We start from the raw sequence: 25534 nt of genomic DNA, 5'->3' as shown, positions 1-25534 counted from the left end.
ATTGTTCTCTGAGCGTCCAGGGAAAGTTTCAGCAGTCAAACTGAGCTTCAGACATGCCTGTCGAGGACTGAGGAGCACATGTTCGACTCAAACAGTGGTGAGTGTGACTTTTCAGTGGGGGGTTGTCTTTCTCCAATGGAACTTGTAAATAGACATGTTCTAATGGTCATGATGCTTTAGATGAGTTATTAGACTTGAATATGTGAAAATGAATGTGTTGTCAATAGTTTAAGATCTCTTCACTGATGCTGCTCAGACTTTCAGGTTAGCATGTTTTAAACTTTAAAATTCTGTAATTATTTTTCTGCCTAAGCTTTTTTTTCTGTCTCGCTTTGGTCCTTTATGTTTTTAATAAATTGAAGTTTGAAAACCTCCTACTGACTTACATTAGAATGTTAGTATTTGCATACAGAATTCCTACTGGTCTTGTTTTCTTACATGTATTTAAATACTAAATTCCCATTGGTCTCTTACTTTTTTTAAAACCTGTATTTGGGTAAGAATGTTTCATTGTTTTTTTTTTCCTTCTGGCATCTGTTTATTTCCAGCGCTGACCCATTTCTAACATTTAAAACATACAACAACTTGCATCATCTTGACAAGAGTGAATAAAACGATTTCGGAGAACGTCCCATGTGACGACTAGCCCCGTTCTGCTCTGTTTAATCTGAGAGTCCAAGTTTATCTGGCTTTAATTATGGTTTAGGAGGTGTTGTCATTCATTCGGTTGTTCTCGCTCAGATCCTGAACACCACAAACTGTGGGAACGTCCAATTTATAAGACAAGATTGCAAAATGAGTCTTTTTTTATTACTGTAAATTAAAAGTTTGCCAATTGACCTTCAAAGTCAACATATTATTTGCTCTTCTCTCTTTTTCTGAACATGATGAATTAAAGTTTGCAATGAAATGAGAATGGAGGGAATAATATGTAGGTTTTAACATGCTGAAATGTAGGATGTGTGGGAACTAAAGACAGGAAGTGGCTGCGAAACACACAGGAACAGATTGGAGCATATGTACTTGATTAAAGAAGCTCTCTGGTTTAAGCGTTTCAGCACGTTCACTGAATCCCGCAGACAAAGCGAGAGTAACCCAAAATTCCTCACACGCTCGGAAAGGTCTCCAGCTGCATAGCGGAGTCATGATTTAGAAACTTTCAAGACGTTTGCGCTCCACATTTGTGCGTGGGCTAATCAGTGACAGTGATGCAGCTGAAATGTATCCTGGAGAAGTCCTGCTTGTGTCATTTCCTGTTTCCTGGTGCCAGAACGTGTCCCGCTGCTTTATAGCTGTGTTGTGCAAATGTGTGCATTTGAGAAGCTGGATTTTGAACATCTTGTTAAAGAAAATCATACTTGTAAAAGTTCCTGCCTAGAAGCTTGGCTGTTCTGAGTAGTACCCAGGTGTTGCTTTGTGGTTTCTAATGTGTCCATGTTTAAGTCTATGTGAGCTTCTGGTCTATAGATATGACTTGTGTGTACGTCTGCACCTCATTTGATCATACACCAGGCCAAAAATAAGTATGAATAAGAAACGTCAATGTCCTGGTGACTGCATATAGCACTGTGCTAAAAAACATCATTGTGATGACAAAAATCTGGTTTAGAAAATGTGTTTATTCAATATAATTCCTTATGCTTCAGACAAAAGCATTGCTTTTCATGCGCTAGATTTTGGGACTTTACATACAGTAGCATGTTGCTTCAGACTATAATGGAAAGATAACATCCAAAATACACTTTTAAATGTTTATCCTGTTGCATTTAACCTGTTAAACTAATTGAAGTATGGATTTTAATTAATTACATTTTTACAGTTTGATTCTGAAGGGTTTTACAGAGAGGTTAAGTCATATACTATTCACCTGATTTTTATACATTTTGTTTCATAAAAGCATGGTGAAAGTTATTTTTTTCTTACCATTGACAGTATTTTTCGACTTAATGATTGATAAAAAAAAAAAACAATATAAAAAATCCCTACTCTAATATATCAACAAGTATTTTTGAACCTGGCTTTATTCAGTCCTCAGATTTCTATTATGAAAATAAATGCAAATAAGTGCTTATATTATTAGATAATACCTTATTTGTATATTTAAATATAACATTCCAGAAAGCTTGTAATTCCAAAAATGTTTGGAATCTTTTTTAATCAACCAACTGGGAAAGAACTGTATGATGATGCAATATTTTTTTTACTCTATTCACCTGGACATTGCTTTAAAAATAGCCGTCCTCAGGTAGCTGAGTTTGGCAGCGGGCCTGTATGATATGTAATTAATGCGACAGCCATTCCTCTCTGAGATATCGTCTCCCAGGAGCTGTTGAAAACTAATTGAGGTGAATGTGGCGTGACCCTGGGCTTCTCTTCCAGTCCTGCTGTCAGATAACCCGGGGAATTAGAGCCATTACAGCTGCTCTGATATTCCCCTCATCCCATTCATCATGCCCAGGGTCCCCGGTTAATGAGGAGGTGCAGTCGTCTCCCGTTTGACCGGCTCCACGGAGAGGAGGAGATAAATGAGCTGCGTCATCTCCACACACGCTGAGACCCTCGAGCCGCTCACACGCTCTCATTCTGTCCAGAGAGGTGTGACATTGTACCTCATTTAAAACCCTGTTAACTAAAATGTCATGCTCATGTCCCGCTGGTGGCTGGAGGAGTTTGGTGTAAGGTTGAATGAATAATCTGTACTGGTTGGTGCTTTTATGTTCAGATTTGCATTAATGTTCTGAAGAAGGAATTCATTTCTTGGTGATTAACATAAATTCTTGGATTATGTATAAGTGTCAAATTTATTAATATTTAATAAATAAATGTGTGTTTGTGTGTGTGTGTGTGTGTGTGTGTGTGTGTGTGTGTGTGTGTGTGTGTGCGTGTGTGTGTGTGTGTATATATATATACTCACACACACACACACATTATATTATATTATTATATATAATATTTAGAATTTAAAATTTAAACTTAAATATAATTAATACATTAATAATTAAAATACATAATATGTGTTATATAAATATTAGATTATAATTATAAATTATACTTATATTATTATATAATTAATTATAAATTCTAATATTTACATTTTTACAAGACCGGGACATGTTCATAAGCTTTGTGAGAGTTTCTCTCTTTGACTCTTGGTAGTTGATTTCCATGCATAATTCATATGTGGCTATGGTCAATGTATGCACACATACAGTACGTGTGGCTTCAATGCATAAATGCTTCATAACTCATTTTAATGGCTTGAGAATTACTATTGCATGCAGTGAAATGGCTGCGCATAAGAGACAGCCAGCAGATCATGTGATTGGATCATAATGAAGTGTTTATCACAGGCAGGCTGTGTTGGGCAGCTCAGATCAGCCTTTTCTCTTCAGCATCGCTGGTTTTCTTAACCAATGAAAAGTGGGCAGATTTCACACAGCTTTGACTGGAGGGCATGTCACTTAACAAGTGAATGGTTCTCTCTTCATGGACAGTCAAGCCAGTCACAGAGAGCGTGACCACGAGACCCCTGTGGAGGAATGTGCATGTTTTCAGCCGGATGAAGGAAGCGTCTCACGAGTATAAGAATCTATTCTGTGCCTCTGATCTCCTCTGCCTCTGTCCATATTAAATAACAGCGTTTTCTTGAAGACGACACTGCATTTTGAGCCATTTTTAGCAAATTGCAGTTTAGCTGTCTAAACCACGACATCCTTGATTATTTGAAAATAGATCTCCCATGTATTTTCATAAATTTCTGGAGGACTGTGGAAAAAGAAATACAAACAGTGGGTCTGAGTTTCACAGCGGATGCTCTATTTTTAGATTGTGTCTGTGAGAATACAGAAACAAACCACAGCATGACTATAATGGAGCAGAATGAGTGTCTTAAACCGAGTGCTTCGATATGTGTGTCGTCAAGGTGCACCTGATCTTATTGTATTGATGTTATTAGAGGAGGTGGTTGATGTATTGCAAGATCTTACCATCCAAATTTTCATTTTAACAAGAAATTTATATTGTTTAAAGAAATAGTTCACCCAAAAATTAAGATTTGCTGAAAATGTTCTCATTCGTAGGCCAACCAAGATCTAGATGATGGTTTTTTTTTTCATCATAATTTGAAAATTTGAAATATGTATCACTTGCTCACCAATGGATCCTCTACAGTGAATGGGTGCCGTCAGAATGAGAGTCCAAACAGCTGATAAAAACATCACAATAATCCACAAGTAATCCACAGGACTCCAGTCCATCAGTTAACATCATGTGAAGAAAAAGCTGAATGTTTGTCATAAAGAAATCCATCATTAATGTGTTTTTAAAGCATCATTCACAAGCTGAAAAATAAAGTTAAAACACCATAATGATGATTCTGTTTTCACAGTTTGGTGTGGATTACTTGTGGATTATTGTGATGTTTTAATCAGCTGTTCGGACTCTCATTCTGACGGCACCCATTCACTGCAGAGCATCCATTTTCAATGCTTAAAAAATATGAACTAAAATAAAACTGTACGAATTTTATTTTGTTTTAGTTACTAAGGCAGCATTTCTAATGTTCTTTTTAGTTAAACATGAGGTAGCAAAAACTGAAATAAAAATGAATAAAGGTATATAGAAATATATATTAGGTTAATAGATTAACAAAAAGGTAAAATAAAATAAAAAAGACAAAATTACTAATTAGGGGAAATTAAATTGCAAACGAAACAAATTCCAAATATTAATAAAAACTATAATAATAATATGCGAGTGTTGTTTGTCAACTTTTGTTGCTAGGTTGTTGTGTTTGGTTGCCAGGGAATTTCTAAGCGGTTGCTAAGGTGATCAGCTAATGCTGTGTAGTTACTTCTAAGGTTTTCTGAGTCTTTAGTGCATTGCTTTGTGGTTGTTAGGGTGAGTCATGTAAAGTGGTTAAAATCAAAAGTCTGTTCACATAGAGTAGTAACGGCATAAAAACCTCTTGTCCTTTTGTCAAATAACTTAGTATTCATTCAAGCATGAACGATAATCATATTGATACTGGAAGCAGTGCTAATAAATGACTGTATGCTTAACATATAGACTATTTATCAGTTAAAGCTCATCTCATGCTCGTCTTATTTAGCTTGTTGTGTTTGTTTTTATAATGACTCTTCTTGTTGATGTCCTCCGAGGCGGTCTGGCTGTTGAATGGCTCATTGATGTGTGTAAATCTGAGCCAAGTCAGTCTTTGGACGTGTCACTTCCTCCAGCACAGCGCAGCTCGGTCTGTGAATATTAATCAGACTCAATAAACTGCTCAGTGTCTGTAATCATCAGCCATCAACACACAGGTGCGCTCCCGGGATCCTTCAGGGCTTTCTGCACTCCAACTGGACCGTATTAAAAGCCAGTTATATAGTTCTCGTCTCTCAGCTCTGTTCTGTTTTAAATCCGTTTCATTGACTGCTGTTTATATGAGTGCTGGATCTCATGCCGTTTGATTCTAACTGGCTGTTATATATATTTGTGCATGTTATTGTTGGACAGCAGGAGTGTTTCGGATTGCTATACTTTCTCTTTAATATTTTACCCATGAGTGGTGCATTATGTTTTTCTCATTTGAAGACGGGATGAACATCATTTTGGCTTTATCGTTGTCTGTGAGGATGTGTCTTTAAAACCCAGTTTTATATTTGGAGCAGTAGATTATAATTTTGACTATGGATAGTGAAGCAAACACTGATCAAGAAATTTGTGGGGATTTGAGCCCACCTGACAGTTTTTCACATGTATGGACAGACCTCATGAATATCTTGGTAAGCTTGGGAATTTTTATTTTGGTATCATCCAGAAAGGGATTTTTATTCTGTTCTATTCTATTTTATTTTATTTTCTATTTTATTTTATTCTATTTATTTTATTCTATTTTATTCTATTTTATTTTATTCTATTCTATTTTATTTTATTATTTACTTACTAACTTGCTTACTTATTTATTCTTGTAAATATCAGTATTATTGTGTGGATGTTTAGTGTCTATTTATACTGTATATCTATTTAAGTTCTTTTTAGGTTTTTAAGCATTAGTATTTTTAGATTAGTTTTTTATTTTGTCTTTGTATAATATTTAGTGAAAGCATATGGATTTACTTTGTGTTTAATGCCACATTTTATTTGTTATTTAATTTTAAGCCTGGGGATGTGATACTTGATATGTTGATGACAGTTCACTTGAATAATATAAAAAATAAGACCAAGCAGCTTTGTAAATGTCAAGTGTGTTTTGTTTGTCCCATGAGTCATTTTATAAGCAATTCTAACCAACCGAGGGATTTTGTACTGGAAGTATATACAGTATAATTATTTAACATTGTTGTCACATCATTTAACTTAGTGAAAATGCTCCCTATTTATTTGTCTGCTTTAAAGCAGGTTCTTATCATTTTGCTGGAATCCCTGCATCCCAAACCTTTCCCATCACCAGCAAAGTGTATAGTGGATCATGTTTATATGGTGACATAGTTGACTAAAACTTCAGTGTATTAAAAATATTCAAGGGGAAATTTTTAGGAGATGAGCTTGCAGATCTTGAGATGATGCTTTGCCCTCTGGGTCTCCAGTGAGTAAACAAGAGAGGTCACGTCTCAGTGTGTCTTACAATAGCAGGAAGACATGCTGAGCGAAAGCTGATTTCTCCTGACCAGCCAGAACATCAATACACACATCATAACCACATCCATGGAGGTTGATTGAGTCTATCTGAAGCAGCTTTCAAAGGCCCAAGCCTGCTCTTTCCAGTGTTGTTTGGTCTGAGCACTGGATATACGTCACAGTTTTCTCTTCACTGCTGTTTTCAGGCTGCAGATAATGGTTTTATTGTTTGTGTGTGTTGTAGGATGGCTCTCTGGCTAACATCGAGGATCTGGCCCAAGAGTATTCAGAGTATTACAGCACGTCCTACAGCGAAGTGTGTGACCGAATGGAGGAGTTACGCAAACGCAGAGTCACTCAAGAAGCAGAGACGGTAAAACAAACCTCACATGAGCCTCTATTTACGCCGTATTGTATGTTTCTTTTTCAGTGGAGTCCACTTACGCTACTGTTAAAAAGTTTGAGATTGGCTAATGTTTTTGAAAGTCAGTCTGCATTTGTTTGATGAACAATACAGAAAAAGAGTGATGTTGTGAAATAGTCTTATGATTTAAAATGATTTTCTATTTGAATATATTTAAAGTATAATTTATTCCTGTGATGCGCAGTTGTATTTTCAGCATCATTCCTCCAGTCTTCAGAGTCACATGATCTTCAGAAATCATTCTCATAGCTGATTTGCTGCTCAAAATAATGTTTCTTATTATTAATTAATAATACATTTTTGTGCAAACCATGATGCAATTTATTCTTTCTGGATTTTTTTAATGAATAGAACGTTAAAAATGGCAGCTTTTATTTGAAATAAAACATTTTTTTGGTCAAATGTATTTACCGGTACTGTAAATGTTACCGAATTCAGTGCTTCATTGCTGAATAAAAGTGTTTACAATTTTTCCAAAAACAAAACTTTTCAAGTAGCCTAATATTTCAAAAGAGCAAGAAGTTCCACAATGAAAATGATGTTTAGATGTGTCATTTGGTTCAGCTAGATAACAGTTATCACAGAATAAGGAGTGAAGAGTTTGTCATTTAATCCGCTGTATGACTGTTTCTCAGGGAAAGGCTGAATCAACAACATCCCTTCAGCTGCGGCTGGAAATCCAGGTGGGTTATGAATGACCCGTCCAGGAAGCTGTGCTTTTATTGGAAAGACACCAATAGTGTCATCTTTATTTGTTGTTAAGAGTCTGAAATGTCTTCATTTGTCCTCCCAGGAGTCGCTGGGTCTGTCTAGCGCCGTGTCCACACCTGAGGTGGAGAGAAGGTATGTGTGCGTTTCTGCATTTTTAGTATTTCTCATCCAGTCTTTGCAAATTCTTCTTCCAAGAACAGGACTAAGGGACTTTCTAGTCACCGATGTTTAAGATTCCATTAGAACTGATCTGATAACCAGAAATGGGGTATTTTGAATTCCTAGACGTACTTAAATGAGACACAGAAGGTCTGAGAGTTACTCGACAACAATGAAACGCATCCGGGATATTGGGGATGATGCATGCATTTCCTATTGACCTCTTAATTCTTCATTTCTCCGTTTCCTTCCTTCCATTGTGCACCGGATGAGATATAATCTGAATCGCCACCATCAGCATGTTAATACACGTAATGCACGAGTCAATTTAGTTTCAGAATTCCCAATTTCAACTGATTCATGAAACAAAACAATATAAAACAGATTCTTGTGGATGAGCTACGGTCAAAGCTATTGTGAAATAAACAATAAACCAAAAAAAGACCACATACAATTATTCTACCATAATTAAAAATGATCAAATTATTGTAATGCCTTTGAAAGTTTATTGCTTTTTTAAATTTAATAAATAGCTTAAAAAATAATTCATAGTAATTAGAGTAGACAAAATTGTACGTTATATACACTACTGCTCAAAAGTTTGGAATCAGTATTTATTTTTAAAGAAATTAAAACATGTATTCATCATGGATGCAATAGATTGATCAAAAGTGACAGTAAAGACATTTATAATGTTCTTTTGAACATTATTTTGAATTTTTTTTATAGCAAATCAGCATATTACAATGATTTTTTAAGGATAATGTAACATTTCATCATGTGAAATTCAGCTTTGCATCAAAAAAATAAATTTTAAAATATAGTACAATATAAAAAAATATATTTTGTACATGAATTGTAATATTTGTTACTGTATTTTTGATCAAATGAATGCAGCCTTGTTGAGCAAAAGAACAAAAACTTTATAAAATCTTGTTAATCCCAAACTTTTGAACAGTAGAATATTCACATACCACATGCTTATTGATAGTATCATTACTAATAATTGTTGTACTGAACATGCGGGGGTAAAATACATTTTCTCATATATCTGCCCTACGTTGCTCTACCTGAGAGCTCGGGTGCATGCTAACATCAGAGGCATGCGTCAGCTGAGAGAAAGACACATAAAGAGAGAGGGAGAGGAATTCACTGGCCATGTGAGCGCTCTGTCGCTCTAAAACCCCTCCGGTGCGTGAAAAAGCCTCCATTGTTGCAGTGAGGTGTGGTGTAACAGCCGACAGCAGCATGGGTCTCTATGTGCTCTGACAGACAGAGTCGAATCCACTGCCCTGCAGCTAGCACACAGACACATTACTACAAATCAATGGATAGGTGCTGAAAATGAAGAGAATAATATGGGAGAGCAAGTGAGATGAGACACGGTGTGAGCATGTTTTGATGGAGACGCTTTTGCTGGAGTTTGCATTTGCATTTGTGTTTTAATTTCTTCTTGCAGGCAATCAATGAACAAGTCCAGCTCTGAAGACGGATCTGGTTAGTACTGTATTGTTTGTTTGATTGTATAAAAATGAGTCAAATCAGGGTTCACACTGTCAGTGGGAGTATAAATAGTGATTTCAAGGCCTGGAAAAGTCAAGAGTGAATGTACAATTTTCTAATGAACATTTTCATAATATTTTAGTTTTCTTTTGATTTAGAAAATCTTATGAATTCATGGTGATTCATTGGTCAATACCTACTCATTATTGACTGTTTTCTCCACATCTCAACTTCATGATTATTTAAACACTTTTAACGCAGTTTTTCCTTTAGTATTATTTTTTTTATTTATTATTACATTACAAGAGTTTGAGGTCGAAAGACTGCATTATATGATCAAAAATACAGTCAAATCTAGTAATCTACTTTTCTATTTGAATATCAGGGATGTAACGATTCAAATTTGATTAAAATATGTGACAATTCAAATCGGTTGAGATGTTAAACAAATCGCTATTAATTTAGGGGTAGGAGTTTATATGAATACATGTCTGAGGGGAACTAACTGTCTTTAGAAAAGTTTAGATGGTCTTTTTTTAATCTTGCCTTTGTATAAAGCATATTAAAGTTCATAAGTGCAGAGCTGCTTTGTTTACAGCGGTAACCAATGAAACGCTTTAAGCGCCACGTCTGCTGTTTCTGTTTCATGCAGATATTTTTTATTTGATTTGGGGCTTGTTTTAAAATTTCAGTTTAGTTTTGTTATTTACATTTACATTATATTTAAATTTAGTCATTTAGCAGATGCTTTATCCAAAGCGACTTACAAATGAGGACAATAGAGACGATCAAAACCAACAAAAGAGCAATGATATGTAAGTTCTATATTAGTATATTATTATAGTGTTATATTTCAATTTCACAAAGAAATAAGCATTATTTTATCCAAGCAATAATAAAAGGATACGTTTAATTTATTTGTCTTAAATCTCATTTTGTAAAAAAATTAATTGTGAATCGAATCATGAAATCAAAATCATGAATCAAATCGTGAGTTGAGTGAATCGTTACATCCCTACTGAATATATCTTCAAATGTTATTTATTCCTATTTCTTTGACTCTATATCTCAAGAAATACCTCTTCAGACATACACTGAGTTTAAAACTGTTTCTAACAGCAGGAAAATGGGACAGAAAGAAAAACAAATCGTTCTGGCAAAACTTCCGCAAGGCACAGAAAGGGAGCGTTCGAGCGACACCGAAAGGTTCCTCACCCATTTCTAATCTCAATTCCATTTGAACTTATAAAATACTGCTTTATATAATACACATGACCTTTGACCTCTGGTTCACAGGAGAGGACCTGGGCTTCGTGGCCAGTGAGATCACGATGAGTGATGAAGAACGCATCCAGCTGATGATGATGGTGAAGGAGAAGATGATCACAGTGGAGGAGGCTCTGGCTCGGGTACGAATGAGTTCACAACCTTTTTTACTTCCCTAATCTGATGCATTAGTGAAGGACCAAGTCCACAAATCAAGCAGTTCAAAAGATTAAATATAAAATATTACTTCAAAATAAGTACTCAGTGTCAAAAGTAAAAACATTCCTGATTATTAAGAGTAAAAAGTACTGATCATTAAACTTTATTATTTATTTTATTCAGCACCAGTCAGATTAGTCAGGCTGCCTTTTTAATATGTATTGATTTGCATACAAGCAAACTTTGTTTTATTACCAAAACTTCAGTATACTGTACTAAAATATTAAGTTAAAGTGCTGATAATTCAGGTGTGGAAAAAAAGTATACCATATATTTTTAGAAGAATTAAGGAAAACAAAAATTGTTTAAATATGCGGTAACAAATAATATACAATGTACTGACACATGAAGCATGATGCACATTTTAAAACAACACTGTGCAAACAAACTAGTTTAATATCTGTTACAGTGGTGTGAAAGATGCATGTACGTTAATTATAATTGTATAATTATTGTAATATTTGACCACAAATGTAATTGAAGTATTTCAAAAGGCTTAAACAGCTCTGGTTTGTTACTGTAGCTAGTAACTTTGTAACTGTCCACCACTGAGGATGTTTTTTTCCCCGATCCCTCAGCTGAAAGAGTATGAAGCGCAGAACAAGCAGTCCAACAGCGTGGACACGACCGACTGGACAAACACACCCAGTCCCTCCATGACCGAATCCTACTGTAACGTAAGTTTCCCAGTCACTTTCTGCGTTTGCTAATGACAGCTTCTCTTGACAATCCAGGTCCCTCAAAGCCAAGTGGAAGACCTGAATATCCATTAGCCGTGTTTGTTGTGATGAACTTGTTTATTGGCGGATCTTCTGTCTACAGACACTCCCTGCAGGGTTTTCACTGCGGCCCGTGGAATTTGTCACCCCTCCATCCCCCCGTCATGTCCTAGATGTGATCCCCGGCCCCTCTGGGCCTCCAGGCGGGGTCCCATTCATCCCCTTAATGCTGTAACCCCCCCATTGTGCATTTTTGGCCGGTTGAATGCAGGGCTGCGCTCTCTTCAGCGGCCCACAGCTCTTTTGTGCAGGGATTGTGTGATTAAGGCTCTCGGATGCAGGATCCATTCCACCAGTTCCACTGGACAGAGCCACTGTTTATGCATTTTTTGCCTGCAGAAAAATGTTTGCATCTGCATCGTCCTGCAGCATTTAATAAAGGTTAAATCTTACAGCATTTAATGAAAGAAATCCTATAGATGCACATTGAAAGAGCCAGATGCAATGCATTCAGCTGCTCTAGAGCATGTGTGGAAACCAGAATGACATGTTAATAATAAATCTAGTCTGGATGTTTATTTTGTGAAATATATCATAATGTTCCTCTTTACCAAGCTTTAGGTCACAAACTTGTTTGTGGATATTTAAACTGAATTTCAGCATATAATGTCACTTATTGAATAATGTTATGATATTGCATGGTAATAACATGTGTTTTGTGCATGCACATACCATCCATTTTCAAATGCACCTTATTAATACTATGATTTTATTTTTAAACTCAAGTCTCTTATGCTCACAGAGGCTGCATTTATTTGATGAAAAATACAGTAAAAACAGTAAAATTGAGAAATTGAATTGTGCTGCTTCCTGTTTTCTGGAACTGTGAATTTTTTTTTTTTTTGGATACGGAAAGTTCAAAAGAACAGCATTTATTTAAAATAGAAAACTTTTATGACATCATAAAATCCCTTTACTGACATTTTTGATCAATTTAATTCAACCTTGCTGAATAAAAGCTTTTATGTGAGGAATTCAACATGCTGAGACATGTTTCCCAACACGTCCAAAATATGAGCAGTTATTACAGTGTTTTCATCGATGACAATAGTTTGACTTTCTCTGCTTGAATTTTACAGATGCCAGTTGCGTAACATCCCACCCGCTGAAATACTTCAGTTCTAAGACTCTCACACAAGAGTCGTTTATAGCAGACTTTAGCAAACGCTCAGACTCTAATGGTCTCACACTGACTGGATTTGACATTTCCCCTGGTTTATTTCAGGTCCTGTGATGTTTTATGGGTCTGAAGTGTGGCGAGAGCCGCACCTGCTGTCAGACACGTGCTATTCTGTATTATAAGTGTTAACTGTAAATGATGGGGTAATTATAGTTGAGATGTGTCTGTCTCTTCTGCATGTGGTTTCTGGGCTCGCAGCTGTCTGCTGTTAAAACAGATGATTCTGAGAAATACAGGCTGCTCCACCTGCTGAAAATAAGCTAGAAATGAGTCCTGCGCCCTCTGTCTCTGTGATATTCTGGTCTCTAGATGTGGCTGAGAGTGTGACTGTGGGATTTCTTCACCTGTGTTATGGTCTAGTAGCTGAAAACGGTGTGTCTGATCACTTCTGATCTGAAGAATCAGTCCTGTCTGGAGCACAAGCGCTGCGGGACGAGATACTGTAGCTGTTGAAGTTGAAGAGATTGAGAGTCTTTCTATTCAGTTCACAAGTCATCTATTTTTATAGTTTCCATACGGGGGATTTTTGGTTTACCATACGCTGAAGACCACTGAAAGTATGTGGTCAATAATGAGTCAAAATACTTTCCATTACATGTAAAGTCTCTGAATGGACCTTTTACCTTGTATATGGTATAAACTTTTATTTTCTTATATTTTCTTTTCTTTTTTCTTTTGTTATTTGAATGCATCTAATGTTTTATTTTCATTTGTTTGATTATTTTTGTTTTATATTATTTTATTCTGTATTTTACATTGTTTTGTTTTATGTTTGTTATTGATATTTTAATATTTTGTATTATTTAGTTTTTATTTTATTTTTATTTTTCTGTGTGTTTATCAGTGGTAAGCCATTTGCTAAAAAAAAAATATTTTACTGTCTTTTTTATGATTTTTATGTTTTAATATTTTATATTTGACTCTTTTATATAGTTTTCTGTTTCAATATATATTTATTTTGTTTTGGTAATATTTTATTTTACTGTGTTTACATCAGTAGTAACCAGTTTTCTCTTCCTGATCCCATACAGTCTGAAGATGAGCTGGAAGAGTCCGTCACCTTTCGTCGACTTCATAAACTTGTCAATTCAACTCGACGTGTGAGAAAGAAGCTCATTAGAATTGACGAGGCCAAAAAACAAGGCTCAATTGGTAAGGGGTGAATGTATTTCATAAACCTCCAGCTTCATTTGATGAAGGATTACAAAGCCTAGAAAAAACTAGAATTTGCAAAGATGAATTGTTCACACTGAAATCAGGTATGTGTATTAAAAAAAATGAATGGGATCAACTAAGATTTTATGTTTTCCCCTCCAGACCCTGTGAGTCCTGAAGTGCTTCAGTCGGGCGAGGAGGGCGTCTCTCTGTACTCTGGGGTGCACAAGCGTCTGGCCGTGTCCCAGGGTGATGGTCTGAGCTCCGTGCTTCATAAACAGCTGTCTCTGGACAGAGACTCGGACAGTCTGACCACGTCTCCCTCCTCCAGCAGCTTAGACACCTACAGCAGCCACAAGCTCTTCATGGTTTTCAGTAAGTCCAGCAGCAGTCAGGGTCTGGAGCCCATGATGGGACCCGGCGGAGCAGTTTCTGGGCTGGACGCAGGCAGCGGATCCTCCTTCTCTGAGGCAGACGGTGAGGTCGAGCACAGGTTGTCCCGCTCCGTGACGGATGGGGAGATGAGACGAGCCCTGAGCCCTTCTAACTACCATGGAGTGAGTGCTACCACTGCTATTTTATTTTATTTTATTTTATTTTATTTTATTTTGTTTTTTTGTTTGTTTTTTTATTTATTTTTGTTATTATTGTTATTATTTTGTATATTATTTTCTTTTTGTACATATATATTTTATGATTTTATTTATGTGTATTTTATCATTCCATATTTTATTTTATTTCATTTCATTCATTTTCAAATTTTCTATATTTTGTTATATTTTTGTTTTATATATTGCAGTGCTTGTATTTGATTTGTTTTGTGTTTATTTGTTTATCTGAAGCAAACTATAACCTGATTTATTTTATTTTATTTTATTTTATTTTATTTTATTTTATTTTATTTTATTTTATTTTATTTTATTTGTCCCAGGAGGACGTCAAGCACCAAAATAACAAAAACCTTGTCATATGATAACTTTGTGTGAGGAAGTATTTATTCAATGAAAGTGTAAATTGTATGGCAGGATTTCAATGTAGAGACATAACTTGATCCATATAGTGCTTCATTAACTCTTGTTGTGTCACAGAGGACCTGCAGCTTTGGAGGATTTGATCTCACAAGCCGATCTGTTTACATGAGCAACAGCGGCTGCGAGCCCACAGTAAGGACACATTGTAAATGTGCAAAATAATTCATAAAATCTGTTCAGATATATTTATGACAGACTTATTCCATGCCATCCTTATCATTTGAGAAGATTAAGATGCATAATGTTTTTTCTGTCCTCCAGAATGAAAACGGTGATATCAGCATGAGAGACGCGTCCAGATCTCCAACACCTTCCCGTGTCTCTCTGGGGAAGAAGGTGAAATCTGTTAAAGAGACCATGAGGAAACGCATATCCAAGAAATATAATTGCTCTCCATCGGAGCAGGTGATTGTTTGATATAGATGAATTCGAATTCATAATGCAAGACACTGGAAAGACTGGAAAATATAGCCAATTTGTCATGCTGAACTTGCAAAGACAGTAATTTGTAAATTACTAATTATGAGAAGCACTTGCTGACTGCCCCAGATAAAAAGAATTAGCCATTTTTGATCTACCAAGCAAAAACAACACTAATGTTAGAACAAAATGACATATTAACCCTTTAAACACAGCTTCATTTGTAAGCATCTGGCGCCCTCTTTTGGCAGTTGAATTGATTTCAGTGTGTTGTTTTTCTCTGTGACTCTCAGTCGAGCCCGAGCCGAGCTCCCAGCAGCCCACAGTCTCCTCATTCGGACACAGACTCTCTGGAGAAACCCAAACTCAAGGCCGGAGGATCGGTGGAGAGTTTGAGGAGCTCCCTCAGCGGACAGAGCTCCATGAGTGAGTTTATCTGCTTTATCTGAAAATATCAGACACGATATAGTAAACAAATATATCCCAGGTTGTTGATGGTCAGTGTCAGTAAAGCAGGAGCTGTTTTGCAGGCGGTCAGACGGTCAGCACCACAGACTCGTCCACCAGTAACCGTGAGAGTGTGAAATCAGAGGACGCTGATGAAGACGAGCTTCCGTACAGAGGACCTTTCTGTGGCCGAGCGCTGGTCCACACAGACTTCACCCCGAGCCCGTATGACACCGACTCCCTCAAACTCAAGGTCAGACGCCTGGTCTCTCAGAAATCAACTGACCGTTGCTCTGTGTCTGTAGCGTGTGTTTGCTCTTCCAGAGAGGAGATCTGATCGACATCATCAGTAAGCCGCCCATGGGCACGTGGATGGGGCTCCTCAGCAACAAAGTGGGAACGTTTAAGTTCATCTACGTGGACGTGCTGAACGAGGAAGAGGAGAAACCCAAACGCAGTGTGAAGAAGAGGAGGAAAAGTCACCCTCCTAAACCGACCTCTGTGGAGGAGCTTCTGGAGCGCATCAATCTCAAAGTAACGCAATAACACTCTGTTCAATTAACTGCATAATTATGACACTTTTTGATGCAATATTTTAATGGTATAGTATTGTATTTATTATTACAAAGTGTACCACAGTATTATTTTAATATTACAAACATACTATTATAAATTATACTATTTGTAAGTTAAATATGTATAATAAAAAAAAAGCATTAATGGAGAGGTTTTTTTTATTTCAGCAACAAAACTGAGTTTAGTTTGAGTTAATGATCATAAGCCTGGTTGTCTGTCCCGCAGGAACACATGCCCACGTTCCTGTTCAATGGGTATGAGGATCTGGACACGTTTAAACTGTTGGAGGAGGAAGATCTGGACGAGCTGAACATCAGAGATCCTCAACACAGAGCCGTGCTGCTCACCGCCGTCGAGCTGCTGCAGGAGTGTGACAGTGAGAGACACACACACACACACACACACACACTCACTCACTCACTCATTCACTCACACACACACACACACACACACAGACACATACACTCACTCACTTATTCACACATTCACTTACACACACACACACACACACACACACATACTGAGATTACTCTTCTCACTGTTTTAATAATGGGTCACAAAAAGTCACTAAAAGATATTGGTAGTTGTATTGATTATAAAGGGCTTTCTATAAATCTTATACTTCCATTTACAATTTAGGCTAGATTTATTTATTTGGGGGGGCAATTGTGACATTTATAATGTTACAAAAGATAATTAATAAAATATAATTTCTGAAGGATCATTTTACACTAAAGACTGGAGTAATGATGCTGAAAATTCAGCTTTGATCACAGAAATAATTTTCATTTTAAAATATATATTCAAATAGAAAGCACTAATTTTAAATCGTAATAATATTTTACAATATTACTGTTCTTATTGTGTTTTCAGATCAAATAGATACCCAAAAGATTCAAAAATCTTATACAATTACTATTTATCTGTAATGGTAAACATTATAATATAAATATTTATAAATACCAAAAATTTGTGAATTTCTCAAAATAGAGATTAGGAATCTAGTAAGGAATAATTGCTATAATAATATTACCATATTCATCTTTATTATTCATTTAAATACTTCTAAACCGTATGCAAATTGAAAAATGATTCACTAAAAATTCTACAATTCTAGCTACAGTTAAATCTGTGACATAAAATAAGAAAAACAAGCATGTGCTTTGGTAAATCATTAATGATTATTTTAATTGCTTGAAAGCATCATGCATCATGTAAATAAATGAATTTGATTTATATGCATTGTAAATATTCATTAAGGGCCAGATGTGACACATTCAATTTTATACAAAAAACAAAGAAAATGGTTCTTATGTTACATTTATGCATTTAGCAGATGCTTTTATCCAAAGCAACTTGCAGTGTATTCAGGCTATATATTTATTTTTACCAGCAAGTGTGTTCCCTAGGAATTGAACCCACAACTTTTTGTACTGTTAACGCAATGCTCTACCACTGAGCCACAGGAAAACACATGTTGTTGTGGTTTGATCTGCAGGTAACAGTGACCCGGAGCGCGACGGATCGTCCGGAGACTCCCAAGAGAAGCTTCTGTCGGAGAGCGGCGTGCCATCAGCGGACTCTCCTCGGGACTCGGGCTGTTACGAGAGCAGTGAGAACCTGGAGAACGGTAATGACAGCCTCCAGCCCTCCTCTTCCTCCTGTCTGTGATCTCTGCATGGATCCAGTCAGATCTGCTTCCATTCCTCTCTCTGCCTCCGCTGGGACTTTCACAGCATCTCTCATCCATGTTTCAGACGGCACGGCATCAGTTACTCGTCATGTGACTTCACTTCAGGCCATTTCCATTCGAGAACCGCCGTTTTTTGCGCTTGCTGAATTTGTGTTGAGCCAAAAGAGTGAGGAAGTTTGGTTCTGAATCAGTATTATCAAATAATATTCACATAAATATTCATTTGCTTTGGTTTAGACGAACAGAATAATTCTAGTCCTAACATGCTCTTGAGAATGTGAAGAGTTGAACATGTCATTATGTTTTTTGCTGGTGCTTGCGAGACATTGCTGTTTGTGTGTGTGTATATTTTTCTAGTAAAAATTATATAATGTTGCACAATATCTTTAGATGTGCCTGAAAATCATTTGTGATATGCAAACATATGAGACTAATGTAGATATATCTGCAGTACAAATTAAGCTTCACGGGTAAAGAGAAAAGACAGAATCAGAGCTTTGATGACATTAAAATGTGTTGAGAAATTCAGTCTGAATTAAAAGATTGAATCTCATGAAAACATGTCCAGGACGTATTTCACCCCCCAAATACAAAATGAAATATTGTTTAACTCTTTAAGTGCCACCTCAATTTTTGAATATAGAAGTGAAAGTGCACTATTCAAACTTAAATTGTTATAATTAATGGACGCTTTGGAAGACCTAAGACCTAAAGTTGGACTTTTTTTTTTTTTTTTTTTTAGAAGACAATCTGCAGAATATTGAAGAAGTGGAATCATTTCAAAATATCAAAGTATCAAAAAGTTAAAGAAGTTTAAATTTACTGTTTAGAAACCATTTAGGTCCATTTTTATTTTATTTTATACAAAATAAATAATTTTAATAAATAAATATTTTTGAACCAAAAAATGCTATAAAATGAAAGCCTTATGTCTAAATAAGTTATGTTCCAAATTTGAAGTTGATATTAAAAAAAATTGAGGTTCCTGAGAGATTTTATTTAGGACGTTATACAACAAACAGCCACTGGGTGTCATCAAAACTCCATTGAATTTTTTAAAGAAAAAGCCTCTTTTAAAGTTAACCGGGTTTGTTTTTATACGTAAGTGCAAACTCTAATTACAGTAATGCATCAAGATGTTTTAGTTATTAGTTTTTGTGTAATTTCTGTTATTTTAAATGGTGCTTGTCATTAAAATATAATTTTCTTAATTATAAAAGCAGTAGAGCAGCATCTGAGATACATAAATATATTTATACCAATATTAATATTAGTAATATTATTTTACATCAAAATTAAAATGAATATAAAATTTAATCTGACAGTCTCACATTGCAAAATGTTCACGATGGTCCTAAAAACAGTGTTCAGTTCTTGTAGCAAAATATAATTTATGATTTTGGGATTATACTATATATGTATTAATATAGACTTATTTTATATTTCAAAGCATCATTATATTATTTTTTATATATATATATATATATATATATATATATATTATTCATTTATTTATTGTATTAAAATTAATTCATTCTATAGTTATTTTTTGCATTACGGTAATTTTGAGATTATTTTAAAAGAGGGACTGTGTTTAATTCTCGACATCTCGCAATCTTAAAAGTTCAGAATGGTCCTAAAAAGAGTGTTTGTTTTTCCTAAGAATAATATAACTCTGATTTTGGGATAATATATGACCCTGAAATGCTTTGACACGTTTTGTGAGATTAATCCAAAATGACTTACATGTTCTTTTGAAACTGTGGCTTTAAAAAGCCTACAGGGTCTGTGTACATGGATCCGAGGGAAACTCTTCTGACGGGTCGCAGGACTGTCGGTGGTTGAGCTCTGTCTGTGTCACTGACCAAGCTGTGGAATAAAACACTCTCTGATCTACTCATCTGAACCGCCTGCTTCTTCCTGTCTGCTCCTGTTCATTTCCATCCAGAACGTTCTGCTCTCTTGTAAACTAGATATTTCATCACTTTGCATAACATGCCAGTTTCTCTTTGCATGCAAAACTTTCCACAAGTTTGCTGTATGATCTCTCTCAAATAAATGCACTACAGTTCGAGAAATATATATATAGTACAATTTATTACAACATTACAAATGTTTTTACTGTTACTTTTGACGATTTAATGTGCCTTTGCTGATTAAAAGTATTTATTTTTATTTTTTAAAGTGACACCAGACCTGGGCTGGGTTTTCCGATAACGATTGATCTTAACGCTTAAGAACGTTTTCTACGAGTAATTTTACGATCGTTCGTTATTGTTTCACATGCGTTTCCCAACAATGCATGTAAAGCAATCGCACGTAGCTGTGCTTTAAGTGCTACTCAGGAGTCGCTGTCCGTTTGTCAAGTGCTGAAATTCACTGAAAGTCACCTTATTGAATGACTCTTAGTTGTAATACACGATCGTTTATTGATGTTAACCTAATTCTGCGTTCCAGACAGACAACTTGGATATAATCACTGTAATACAATACAATATTATATAATATTATAGTGTACAATATTATACTTTACATAATTAATAATATATAACATACTTTATATACTTACTGTATGTTAGGTAAAAAAATGGAAGCCTGAATGCACTGTAAGTCGCTTTGGATAAAAGCATCTGCTAAATGCATAAATTTATTTAGATTATTTATTTATATACAGTATATAGAAAGAGAGAGTAACACGTTATCTCGCGGTCTAATACAAAGCTGGTTTTCGTGCATTTCAGCAAGTAATTGACTTTTTTCCCCTCACGATTTGAAGCATTTCCTACATTACTTCTCTTAATTAGTTTTTTTTTTCAGTCATTAAAATTTTTTAATTATTTAATTTATAAATTAATAAAATAAATTAGGAAAACGAGTTATAAAGTGTACAATAAAGCACAATCAAATTCTTATATTATAATCACATTGCACTTAATGCGTTTTATGATTACTCCAGAGCACTCTACGATGATTTTCAAGTGCTACTTAAGTTACGATGCTTTTGGGAAACAGACCGTAATATTAAGATCAGTCATGCAGTCGTTTTTACGAACTTCTTAGGCTTACAAAGCTTTTGGGAAACTCAGCCCTGAATGGATGTGCATAATTAAAAATATCTATATTTCCAGTTGTTTCGTTCCAAACACGTATAATTCATATTTTTCCTGTGTGTTGCCGTCATGTTGAATCACATCTTCTTACATGAATCTTCTCGTAGGCAAAGGCAAAAAGACGTCTCATTTAAGCAGGTCCTCATCAGGCTTCGAGTCCAGCCATCTCTCCTCCCCTGAGTTTCCCATCACACCCCTCTGCCATTCCAGCAGGTTGAACCCACGATCCAGACAGGACGGTCCACGTCCACTGCAGATCGACTCCATCAAGAGTCTTCATCTGAGGAGAAACCATGGCGTGCTCAGAGGAAGATTCCTGAGTCGCAGCTGTGGTGCGCTTGATCAGCCGTCCACTCAAGCTGAGCTGAGGAAACTTTACTTCTCTCTAGAGGAACTTCATCTGCAAAGTCCTGAGAAAAAGCAGCCATACGACAGCACTGAGGAGAATCTTCTCACACCTGGCGAGTCTAAAGAGATTGGAAACAGAGCTCAGCCGTCCTCAGTGGAGTATGATGAGGTGCCTGTAGATGATGTTCCTCCAAGCACACAGCGCATGAAACCACCAGTTCCTCCAAAACCTCTTCCTCTGCTGGCATCGAAGGGCTTTGATGCTGGATTCAGTAGAAAGGAGGTTCATACAAGCGTATCTGAGTCAAACTCCTGTCCAGAAGTTCCCAGGATCTCCAAATCGCTCATTTACAGACCTGCAAAGAAAGTTCACACTGGAAAAACATCTAGCTTTGAGACTTTAGTGGAGGAAAAGTTGTGCTCAGATGGCATCGATCTCACAGAAGAGCCATATTCTGACAAGGTATGTCTGCCTTTTTTTTCTTTTTTTACTTGATTTATTGGCATTGAAGATAAATGGTGTATGATGTCTTTGGTCTTATTTTTTTTTAATTTGTACTTCATCAGAATGATAGAAAACTTCACTTTTGTGACACTTAGGAACACAAAAATATGGACATGCATTAGATGGTCTTAAAAATAGTCACACTTTACAGTGATCTTTACAGTCAAAAAGGACTGCCATAATAATGTAAAATATGAAAATCGAATCTGAAAATTAATTTTGAGGGGTAATAAAGTTTATAAAACATCTGCGAAAAAATTTAAATGTTTTATATTTTGTAACTTAAACACCATAGTTGTTTACTGTAATTAACTGTTATTCGAAAATAGGATTAAATATTTTTTCTATGATTTATATAATTCAAAAACAGTTACCATTAAATACCCTAAAAATACAAAATATAAAAAAATATTACTAAATATATAGTACAATCATTTCATTAAAAGAAAAAATACTACCAATGAATGGGGGGAAATAAAAATGATCAAAGCAGAGCAATTAGGGAGGTAGAAGTTTTTGTGTCTGTCTAAGTAGATATATAATAAAAATTATTTTAAATATTGTATTTTAAATACTTGTGTTCCATTTTTTTACCAACACACTTTATTAACCAAAAATAATATTATACATTTATTTTTTTTTTAAATAAATGTTGAAAATAGTCTCATGGCTTTCCCTCAAAATGCAAAATGCTAAAGAATAAATATGCAGAATATAAAAATATATATATTTTTTAAGTTATGCTTATTTTGTGTACCCTGTTGACTTCACCAAAGGGTTAAGTAAGATTGCAACAACATCACAAAAAAATAAAAACGCTCTATAGAAACTAGTTTTGCATGGCCAAAGATCAAATTTTATTCAGAAAAATGTCAAATCTAGTTAATATTCTTCATTTCTGTTTTTCAGCATGGCCGTTATGGAGTGCCGTTCTCTCTAGTCCAGAGATATTCTGAAGATCTGGACAAACCTTTGGGTGACATTGCCATTGTGATGGATCAGACGAGAGTCCATCAGCTTCTGAAGCAGCATCGTATAGCGGTGAGTTCATCTGCTGAAGACTCGCAGCATGATGTTCTGGACAAATGTGTCTGACTTTGACTTTATTTCATATCTCACAGATCCCACTGAGAAGTTTGTCCGAGATATGTGTGATTCCATAACGGATTTCAGAAGTGTGGGAGCAGCTTTACAGAGCGACAGATGATCGAAAGCACACTGAACTGATTCCTGATGAATCGGCTGAATGTTTATCCAGCTTGCGTTTGTCCTTACCTGACTTTTTCTGTCCTTTTAGGGTTTAGACAGCACTGTAGAAACTGAAATAGATTGACTTTCATGTGTGGCTGTGTTTAGAATGAAGTCACTGATGAGTGATTTGTTTTTGAACTGTAATGGTCTAAATGCAACACATACATTTGTTGTGTAATATGCTTTGGATATATTGGATAGACCGTCATTTGTATTTTTACTTTTGTATATTATTAATATTTGATATATATTACAAAATCTCCCCAAGCTAAAAAAAAGCATGTTTTCTGTACGCTGCATTGTCTTATATTTTTGTTAACGTTCTGATTTCAAAGCATATTTATTTCCTTCTGTAATATAGAATTTTTTTCTTGTAACCTTTATCATACCTATTTTAATCTGTAACTTTCTGTTATGAGATATTGAAGGGTTCTGTTATTTTATGGACTAATGCAAGTTGGTGTGAATGAACTGTGATGGTTATAAATGGATTTTAAGAGACAAATGTGTTTTAAAAACTAGTAAAGTCAAAAGCCCTAATTCGTTTATTTCCATATAGTTTAGTCATTTGACTACATACAGTTCTAAGAATTAGCATGCATAATTTGCAAAGGCTGGAAATGTAAGATAATAGGTTTAAATAATAATATGTGACTCATTACAGTATGTAATGTAGCATGGGTATATTTGTAGTTTATTTGGTTGACAGTGAATTCATAACACCGCTCAACCAATCAGAATCAAGGACTGGAACTGTCTGTTTCATAAAGCAAAAACATTGTATGGGTCAAAATTATAGATTTTTCTTTTATGCCAAAAATCATTAGGATATTAAGTAAAGATCATGTTCCATGAAGATATTTTTTTAATTTCCTGTTGTAAATATATCAAAATGTATATATATATATATATGAATAATTCTGGTGAAAAAGCCTCCAAGTGCCATATTAAATTTTCTTCTAAAATTAGCTTCTAAAATTATTTTTTTAAATCAGGCTCCTGGTTTCTTTTAATTTCCATTAAAGTGAAAATAACTGGATATACATTAAATCATGCCTACACTTGCCATACCAGTAATAAGAATAAAGTCCATTGTCCATTCCCTCAATGCAGATTAAAAATATTTATAACATGTACAGATAGTATTACTGTAATAAATCAAAGACAAATTTATTCAAGGTAAAAAGAACAAGCACTGTGCATTGGCAGATACTACTGTAATATTTCAAATACATTTTACAGAATGTTAAAGCAGGGGCACATTTAGGTAACACATTTATTTACTATCAGCTTACTAAGATCCGCTGCATTAACAAAGATGTCTTCTGGAGACGAGGATAGACCGTTATGTTTGTCCTATTTAAAAATCATCATCCAAAAGCATCATGGGGATTGGAGTTTCACTTGTCGTTTTTGAATTTTTAAAGCACTGTTGAAGCGCAGGTACTAATATAAATTTTTTTAATATGAGTACAGTAGTTACCATGGTTAGCAGCACAACCATAGACAGTAAAAGAAACACAACAGTGGCGCTGTTTGCAAATACACTGGGTGACAAAAGTTGTTGTTCCCACCCGTTGTGCCGCCAGGGGGCGCATTGAGACCAAAAATTAAATAAAAAAAAATATCCCAGAACGTACTTCAGCAGTGATACCTGAAAAATGGGCACCTGCCTTTAAATTCTATGTAAAGTTATTTAAAATAATAATAATAATAAACTTTGAAAGTGGTGGATTAAAAACATAAAATAATCAGTTTTGGTATTCACATCTTTGCCTTTCTACCACACGATGCAATTCTCGCGAGATATGCCTGTCTGAGACGGTTACTTTAAGGTAGGGTCCTGAAAGCTTAATCGTATATGATAGTCCTCCGGGCCGGGGCAGTGCAATTATTCTTTGAAGTGCGTTTTGCTGATAAAATGATGTAACTTTCAAATCAGCGACAGTCTTTTTTAGAAGAGAAAGAGAAGCAACTCTGTTGCTACACATGGCGCTGGGCTTAAAGCATTGTATTCATTTATTACTGTGTTCGAAGACCTCTGACACAGATATACATGAAGATTCACACTGCGCGCGCGTGTGACCTACTGTGCACAGAATGTGTGTTTACAGTACAGAACATCCTCTGCTCTAAACC

General features: G+C 35.4%; 1 protein-coding gene across 2 annotated transcripts; it reads left to right on the top strand.

Moving 5' to 3' along the window:
* The first annotated feature begins 8 nt into the window (after nucleotides 1-8).
* LOC113117775 (SAM and SH3 domain-containing protein 1-like) lies at nucleotides 9-23900 on the top strand. Of its 2 annotated transcripts, none has more exons than XM_026286690.1 (20): nucleotides 9-97; nucleotides 6863-6991; nucleotides 7678-7725; nucleotides 7836-7885; nucleotides 9372-9409; nucleotides 10535-10621; nucleotides 10712-10824; nucleotides 11479-11577; nucleotides 13891-14011; nucleotides 14177-14571; nucleotides 15103-15177; nucleotides 15307-15450; nucleotides 15759-15891; nucleotides 15996-16165; nucleotides 16237-16446; nucleotides 16714-16864; nucleotides 17987-18118; nucleotides 21399-22102; nucleotides 23054-23185; nucleotides 23266-23900. In XM_026286690.1, the coding sequence occupies exons 2-20, from the start codon at nucleotides 6947-6949 to the stop codon at nucleotides 23305-23307; spliced, it is 2889 nt and encodes a 962-aa protein (XP_026142475.1). In that variant the 5' UTR covers nucleotides 9-97; nucleotides 6863-6946; the 3' UTR covers nucleotides 23308-23900. The 2 variants fall into 2 exon arrangements, with proteins under 2 accessions (XP_026142475.1, XP_026142474.1); XM_026286689.1 differs by lacking the exon at nucleotides 9-97 and adding an exon at nucleotides 5435-5783.
* Nucleotides 23901-25534: the final 1634 nt, after the last annotated feature.

The sequence above is a fragment of the Carassius auratus genome, chromosome 17 (assembly GCF_003368295.1).
Source record: "Carassius auratus strain Wakin chromosome 17, ASM336829v1, whole genome shotgun sequence".
NCBI classification, from domain to species: Eukaryota; Metazoa; Chordata; class Actinopteri; order Cypriniformes; family Cyprinidae; genus Carassius; species Carassius auratus.
This window is presented reverse-complemented; position numbering and strand designations above follow the sequence as displayed.

Coding starts and splice junctions, on each gene's coding strand:
- LOC113117775 (XM_026286689.1), top strand. CDS start 5,688: ATGGATAGTGAAGCAAACACTGATCAAGAAATTTGTGGGGATTTGAGC. Junction 9,410..10,534: donor CAGCTCTGAAGACGGATCTG/GTTAGTACTGTA, acceptor TGTTTCTAACAG/CAGGAAAATGGGACAGAAAG. Junction 15,178..15,306: donor ACAGCGGCTGCGAGCCCACA/GTAAGGACACAT, acceptor TCTGTCCTCCAG/AATGAAAACGGTGATATCAG.